Consider the following 7,487-nt stretch of genomic DNA (forward strand, 5'->3'; position numbering starts at 1 on the left):
TTCAGTGTATTTTCTGCAAGGCTTCCCCGAGCCTGCCACGTTCCCTTCAGCGTGCATTCCACAAGGCTTCCCCGAGCCTGCCACGCTTCTTTCAGCGTATTTTCTATAAGGCTTCTCCGAGCCCGTCCCACTTCTTTCAGCGTATTCTTTGCAAGGCTTCTCCAAGCCCCTTCTTCTGTTGCCCACAGTAATGATGACTACAACAGCAATGAGAAACACCAGTCCTGCTGCAGAGGAGGCAATTATAAGTGTCAGCTTCTCCTGGACACTGGTCTGGTACTCAGCTTCAGCCATGGTCATCTTTCGAGTCCCTGTTCGTTCAAGTCCCTGTTCATTTGAGTCCCTCTTCTCTGGAGTCACTGTTCGTTCAGCTCCCTGTTCAGGCGCCAATTGTCGGCGCTTGGTCCCGTTACAGAATTCCCTCAGTCAGTGTGGCATCAGAATAGCAAGTTCTCGAAATAGCAAGTTTTCTTTATTGTGTTTTACACACACCTTATATATCCTTCACTCGTAAGCAGTAACTCCACTCATGGTTAATTATCCTTAAGTTCTTCACAACAACATAGATAACAAACAAAGGGTTGCTTAACTGTCCCAGAAGTGACCACATTAGCTGTGCATACTAAAGAGTATTCTGTTTACACCGTAGCCCTGTCTCCAGACTCCGCAGGCCTCATAGAGATAAGATCTACCAGAGCCTGTTGAGCTCTTTGTTGTTAAGTCTCCCCCCACAGATAAGCACTATGCTACTTTCACTGTGCCTAATCAAGGCTGACATTAGTTTTTCATTTCAAGCCAACTCTTCAGTGGATTTTAGGTGCAGGTTGCTTATGTATGCTACTTGTAAAATTTACATAGTAGACTTAAAAAACAGTATTGTCTCAGTAATTACAATGTCATGCATGTTAATGGGGGAAAATAGGGTGCTATAAAGATGGTTATTTCTATGGTATTTCTTTAATGAATTCTTTCTTGAAAAGCTACACCCAAGTAGAGAAGTAAGGTATTGTGTGCCTTCAGGTCCAAGAAAAATGCGGACAAATTAGTTGTACAGTTACAGCAAACTAGATCTCGGACACTGTGGTGGATACATATGTACTTGTTTGTTTCAAGTATAAAATACTGTGACTGGACCCAACAGCGGCTGCTGGAAAACATGTGGGGAGGCAGAGACTGCTGTTGCAATGTAGGGAGTATAGAAAGGCTTCAAAATATTCAGATGATGTAGTTAAAGTAAGTGGATGAAGGAGCCTATTCGCTCATAGGACCTTTGAACCACAGTTCGAAGTAAAAGTAGTTGGAAAGTTGTTAGAGAACAACTAGAGAGCTGAATCTCTAGTAGGGCCTGGCAATTAAAATTAAAGTCCTGGGCAAGTGTTGGATTTGAATTTCTGTTGATGTCTGGAGAGAGTAGCTGTTCATTCCAAGACTTTCATGTTTTGCTGAAGTTGAATCATTGGGTACTGAGCAGCTGATCTCACTGATAGTACTAATCTTAAATTGCCAGAGCTGACAAGTGTCAGGTATCAAGTAATCATAGAATCATGGAGTGGTTGGGTTGGGAGGAACCTTGAAGCCCACCCAAATCCAGCCCCCCTGCCACGGGCCAGATCAAGCTGCTCAATGCCCAGTCCAACCTGGCCTTGGGCACTTCCAGGGATGGGCTACCTGCAGCTTCTTTGGGCAGCCTGTTCCTGTCTCTCCTGTGCTGGGTAGCTTGAAACTGAGCAAAGTACTTCAGGTGTGGCCTGTCCATTCAGATCCTAATGACTTTCTGCTGTCCTGGGCAGCCTTCTGCAGTTGACAGTGCTTTGAACAGGGAGTTTGGACTTCGTGATCTCTAGAGATTGCTTCCAACATTAACTATTATTCCAACATTAACTATTCTGTGATTCTCTCATTTTTAAGCAGTCTTACTCCTTAAGGTAGGCCTTTCTGGGGCTGAAGAAAGTTTCTGCCTTAGTGTTTCTGGGCCTCAGGACTTAATTGGCAGCAGCTTTCAACCAAAGCTCTTTACATTTTTTGTTGTCAGGCTTTAATGCAGCTCAGTCAGCTCATCAGCTGCTGTGTATGTGTGCATGTGTGTATCAAGCATATCTCTGTGCAACCTATTTCAGTGCCTCACCACCCTCCCTTTAAAAGATTTTTTCCTTATATCCAACCTAAATCTACCCTACCCTCTTTGAGCATTTCTACTAATTGAATGCATTCTCTTCCTTGAATCCCTTCAGTATATGTTTGCATTTGTAGATCAGTCTGTATGTGTAATACTTCCACACAGTCCTTTAGCATCGGAACTGAGAGTCTGTTAAGTAATTTGTTTCCTGCATGTATGTGGCATTCTTTATTTGCAGGCTTTATGTGGCATTAAAGTGCTTTAAGGAAAGGCTGTTTCCGTTTGTTTGTTCCTTTTCCTGAGCTATTTACAGCAAATGAGCCAATGTGGTTTCACTCTCTCTGATTTTTTCTCTCAGGCTGGCATTGCAGGTCTTCTGCAGAAGGAGGATTTACAGGTGGGAGTGGATGCTGCTAACTGGGCAGCACAACAGTATCAGCAAAGTAAGGAGTGGCAAAAATGATAGTGACAAAGTGTCTGTGGATGTGATCAGAAAGGCGAGAAAGCATGATATTTGTGTTTACATGAGGTTACACCAGGTCTATCTCAGATCACTATGGGTGTTCTTTAAGTAGTCTGAGGCTACTAAAAACGTTAAAAATAATCATGACAACTGGCTCTAGTATCTTTTATCCAGCTGTTAAAATACTGCTTGAGATAACAGCACATCAGTTGAAATACTAAGCAATGTGGAACTTGTGTCCACCTTAAATAATGCTTTTTCTAGGCAGTTTGTATTAGATTTTGTTCTGTGGATCTGTGAAGGAGACCTGGATTGCTCCATGAGGTGTTAAAACTAGTTTCCCTGTTTGAGCTACAGAACTTTTAGCTGTTTCTTTCTTTTTTTTTTTTTATGGCTAGCTGTTTCTAAGTATCAGGTAGCAAATAAAACACAGATCACAGTGACTGGCTTTTTTAATCAGTTGCTTCTGATACCATGCAAAGCTCTCTTCTGGAGGGAGTTCCAGAAGCTTTCAGTGTTTAATTCTGGCTGTACAATAGCAATTAGTTCAATTTATAACACATAGAAAGAAAGCTAACAGGGATATGCTGTCAGGGGGTTTAAATTACAAGAGGGAGATAGTGGAAGTCTAATAACTAGGAGGCTGCCTTCAAAGTACCTTACTGGTTCCACACAGAGCTTGACGTGTATTTCCATATTTGTGCTATTTTAAAGTTAGCCAAAGTGCATCCACTGTAGAGTGTCTGGTACTGCCTCGACCAGTAATAGAGGAAGGAAAAATTGTTATGAATTACCTATGAAAAACATTGGCAATTTTGAGGCTTCTTATTGTCAGGTGACTGAGTTGGTGAGACAGTCCTCTGATAATTAGGCAAAAAGGTAAACTGGTTTAAAAACCAGTCTTATTTTAAAGAAGGCATTACGGAGTCTCGTTGTTTACAGTAATGGAAGACTGGCTGGGGAGATACTGACTGGAAAGCTTCGGTCATTGCCTGCCTTTTTTTTTTTTTTTTTTTTTCCCCTATTTGGGATCTGATTATTGAGTACAGTAAAAGTGCTCACATTGCTGGGGACCCAGCTATCTGCCTTCCTNATTGGCTAGCTGTTTCTAAGTATCAGGTAGAAAATAAAACACAGATCACTGTGACTGGCTTTTTTAATCAGTTGCTTCTGATACCATGCAAAATTCTCTTCTGGAGGAAGTTCCAGAAGCTTTCAGTGTTTAATTCTGGCTGTACAATAGCAATTAGTTCAATTTATAACACATAGATCCCCGTTAGCTTTCTTTCTGCTGTCAGGCGGTTTAAATTACAAGAGAGAGATAGAGGAAGTCTAGTAACTAGGAGGCTGCCTTCAAAGTACCTTACTGGTTCCATACAGAGCTTGATGTGTATTTCCATATTTGTGCTATTTTAAAGTTAGCCAAAGTGTAACCAAACCATCCACTGTAGAGTGTCTGGTGCTCCCTTGACCAGTAATAGAGGAAGGAAAAATTGTTATGAATTAGCTATGAAAAACATTGGCAATTTTGAGGCTTCTTATTGTCAGGTGACAGTCCTCTGATAATCAGGCAAAAAAGTAAACTGGTTTAAAAATGAGTCTTATTTTAAAGAAGGCATTACATAGTCTGGTTGTTTACAGTAATGGAAGACTGGCTGGGGAGATACTGACTGGAAAGCATCACTCATTGCCTGCCTCTAAGGAAATTACTCTTTTTTTTTTTTCCTGTTAGGGATCTGATTATTGAGTACAGTGAAAGTGCTCGCGTTACTGGGGACCCAGCTATCTGCCTTCCTCATTCTCATGCTACCTCTTTGATGTGCTGCCTCTTTGAACTTCTAGGGCTGGCAGCAGTGACCAGAATTAATGCTGCAATTAGAATGGGTAATTCTGAGAAGACTATGGCAGAAATGATGAATCCAGAGGCCCAGTTACCAGAGGTTTATGCATTTGCTGCAGATCTTTATCAAAAGGAGCTGGCCACCTTGCAGCAACAAAGCCATGATGTAAGTAATACTTTCTCTCTTATTTCTGTAAATGGATATGGATCACCAGGTCTACCTTGTCTGTTTCATTAAATGTGCCTGTCTTAAGTGTTCGTAGAACTGCATTGATGCTTAGTCGGTTCTGATGCAATGGTTAATCCTTAAATATTGAGCTACTTGGCACTGTAAGACTCTATATTAATCTCTTGGTGTTCTAGCAATAGTTTGTGAAGACCAAGTATAATTGATCTGTGTTCCTCTTTGTGTGCAGGGTAACCTCACCCATCTAGAATTATCTGTTGCTGTAGAGATGTTCTCTTCTGTAGCCCTGATTAATAGGGCTTTGGATTCAGGAGATGTGAGTACAGTGTGGAAACAATGAGCAGTCCTGTCACAGGACTGACAAACATTGAGGATGAGATCTCAGAGGTGAGTGCTTCAAAGATTCGTGTCTCTCTTTGATACTGCTTATATTCATGATAGTTTGGGTTTTTTTCTTTTCTTTTTTTTTTTTTCCCCTTGCACTTCAGGTTCTTTCACTACTTACTGCAATATTCATTTATTCTCTCTCTTGGCTCTTGCATCTTGTCTTTGCATTTACAATTTCTTACTAATCTGATTTATGTACTGTCTCCTGGACCTTTATCAAGGTTTCACAATAAAGCTATGTTCTGGTACTACTCGGTTGTCAATTACACTAGGCCAGCTCATCCACCGTGTTTTCTGCCTGGAACTCTTGTTGGTGTTTTAATGCTTTTCTTGGTTGTTTCACACTGGAGCCTACCATCTTGCTCACAGACTTTTGTCTTTTTCCTATTCCCTCTTTTCATATTTATTTCAGTTGCAACCCTTGTGTTACTTCTTCCATTTTATGTTTAGTTTTCGTTGCTGTCTTGTGTGTTCCCTGGCCAGTTTTTCATAACATGGTACTTACTGGTTTTGATTTTTCTTTGACAGATATATTGATGATCTGATGAAGCTGAAAGCTCAAATGCGTGCAGAAGAAAATTAATTTAACACGTGGAATGATATCCAGTCGTGTGGATTGTGTGAACTTAGTTGTGCATGAAGAACATGAAAGTAAGTTTTGCTTGATTAGTTCTAGTCTGATCCTAGATCATAAGGTGTGCTAAAACCAGGTGCATGCCAATACTAAAAGCTGTTGATTGATCCGTATAGACTGATATAGTTGCCCTTTGCCACTGCTTGTCCTGCAGCCGAGTTCACTTGAAAAGGCTATGATCTGGAGAGGGTTAAATTTTAATGTCGGAGCCTGAAATCTCAATTAACTTGCTTCCTGGATCTCCAAATAGACATGGGTTTCCTGTTTGGGTCACACAATTAGATGAATTGAAGCCACACAAATGCACACAATGTGCACGCATGCACCAGAACACTAGTTTTGCAGTCTTCTATTTGTCAGAGATCACAGAAGAAGCCTGGAAGTTCATGTAGTCCAACCCTCGGTTTCTTATAACACTCCCATACCCCGTAAAACAATAGACACAACAAAAAACCCAAACCAGCAACCATAAAATGCAGAAAATCTTACAAAGACATAAACTGTTTGCATAGGAAAGTTCTTAATTCTTCCACCTGCTGCTGTTTCATACGTGCCCTTATGCGTGGATACTTTTTATCTTGTGTCTGATGAAGTCCTCAAGCCATACCAACAGGTACTCTTCCGCTGTCCCAGTAAGTGATTTCAAATTCAGAAATGCTTTCTGATGAGGAGCTGTAACATACTGTTTCACACAGTAGTCTTTTTCTGCCAGTGTTGGCTAACCGATCAAGGACAATTACTGCTTATCTTCTGTGCCCTTTCCTAGGTCAAAAGTTATCTGTTTTTCTTAATTCTTCTTGAGGTCAAGTAGTGTCAGTCTTAGTGTGTATGTGTTTTTGTGAGAGATTTTTCCTTTTCCTACTTTCCCCCAGCACCTGCAGGGAGAGAAGTATATATAAAGGTGTACCTACTCTATATGTACACGCTGTAGGAGGAAGCAAGCAGTCTGTACCATAGTCTGCCTAGATAATGGAAAGATGGCAATCTAAGGACAAAAAAAGAAAGAAGGGCATTCTAAGAGCTAAGATAATACTGAGAGGAAAATGCAAGAGATGCTGAGAGAAGACATGCTGTTATGACCTAGACATCAGTGTGAAGGGATATTCAGAACACGCCTGAATGCTTTCCTTTGCAACCTACTTTAGCAAGCTGGCTTTTAGTGGAGGGTTTGGACTATGTGATCTCCAGAGGTTCCTTCCAACCCCTATGATTTTGTGGATCTGTGATTCTCTAAAGGAACTGCGTAACAGTTCAAATTAAACAAATTTCATCTAGTTGCTGGTGATGTGGAAACTTAAGGTGAAAGATCTGGCATGCTAGCAATCATGGAAGCAAAAAATAGTTAATGTTAGATCCTTTAGTAGAAAGCCTACAATTAGGTATTTATGTGTGTTAGGCTGTGAAATCACTAATAAAGTAGAATAGAGAACAGTAAGAACAAAAAAAAACCTCACACTGCTGAATGAGCAAAGAGGAAGAATGAACTGACATTTTAAGTGGATTTTATTAAGTGCACTGTGCAACTCTCATTGCTACTACTTGAACATGTTTTAAATTTTTAATTTCAAGTTTTCTGTCAAAAAAATAGAGAAACAAAGAATAAATTGGACAATACCTAGTTCTTGCTTCCTATCTTACTGATGTGTTTCTGTGTCAAAACTGGAGTTCTGCCTGCAATCTATCTTAACTTGATAGATAAACAGAAGTGTATCTTAAAAGCCGATTTGATTGCATGCATTTGAGAACAGAAGTAGATATATGGATATGTAAAATTTTCAAAGAGTTGATTTTTTACTAAACAGATCAATTACGTAAGATGACAACTGGTGTAGTCATCTTCCACATCATCCACATCATCCA

General features: G+C 40.3%; 2 protein-coding genes across 2 annotated transcripts in view; one reads left to right on the top strand and one right to left on the bottom strand.

The window, feature by feature from the left end:
* Nucleotides 1-516, bottom strand: part of LOC110401948 — a 3,577-nt gene extending 3,061 nt beyond the window's left edge. The window contains exon 1 of the mRNA XM_021403518.1: nucleotides 33-516. Within this exon, the coding sequence (XP_021259193.1) occupies nucleotides 33-300 (268 nt within the window). The 5' untranslated portion in view covers nucleotides 301-516. The remainder of the gene's footprint in view (nucleotides 1-32) is intronic.
* Nucleotides 4,010-5,080, top strand: LOC110401639 (ras GTPase-activating-like protein IQGAP1). The gene is made up of 2 exons (XM_021402975.1): nucleotides 4,010-4,585; nucleotides 4,836-5,080. Exons 1-2 carry the CDS (start codon nucleotides 4,397-4,399, stop codon nucleotides 4,944-4,946), a joined length of 300 nt encoding a protein of 99 aa, XP_021258650.1. The 5' UTR covers nucleotides 4,010-4,396; the 3' UTR covers nucleotides 4,947-5,080.

This window comes from Numida meleagris, chromosome 6, assembly GCF_002078875.1.
Source record: "Numida meleagris isolate 19003 breed g44 Domestic line chromosome 6, NumMel1.0, whole genome shotgun sequence".
NCBI lineage: Eukaryota > Metazoa > Chordata > Aves > Galliformes > Numididae > Numida > Numida meleagris.

Coding starts and splice junctions, on each gene's coding strand:
- LOC110401639 (XM_021402975.1), top strand. CDS start 4,397: ATGTGCTGCCTCTTTGAACTTCTAGGGCTGGCAGCAGTGACCAGAATT. Junction 4,586..4,835: donor TGCAGCAACAAAGCCATGAT/GTAAGTAATACT, acceptor CTTTGTGTGCAG/GGTAACCTCACCCATCTAGA.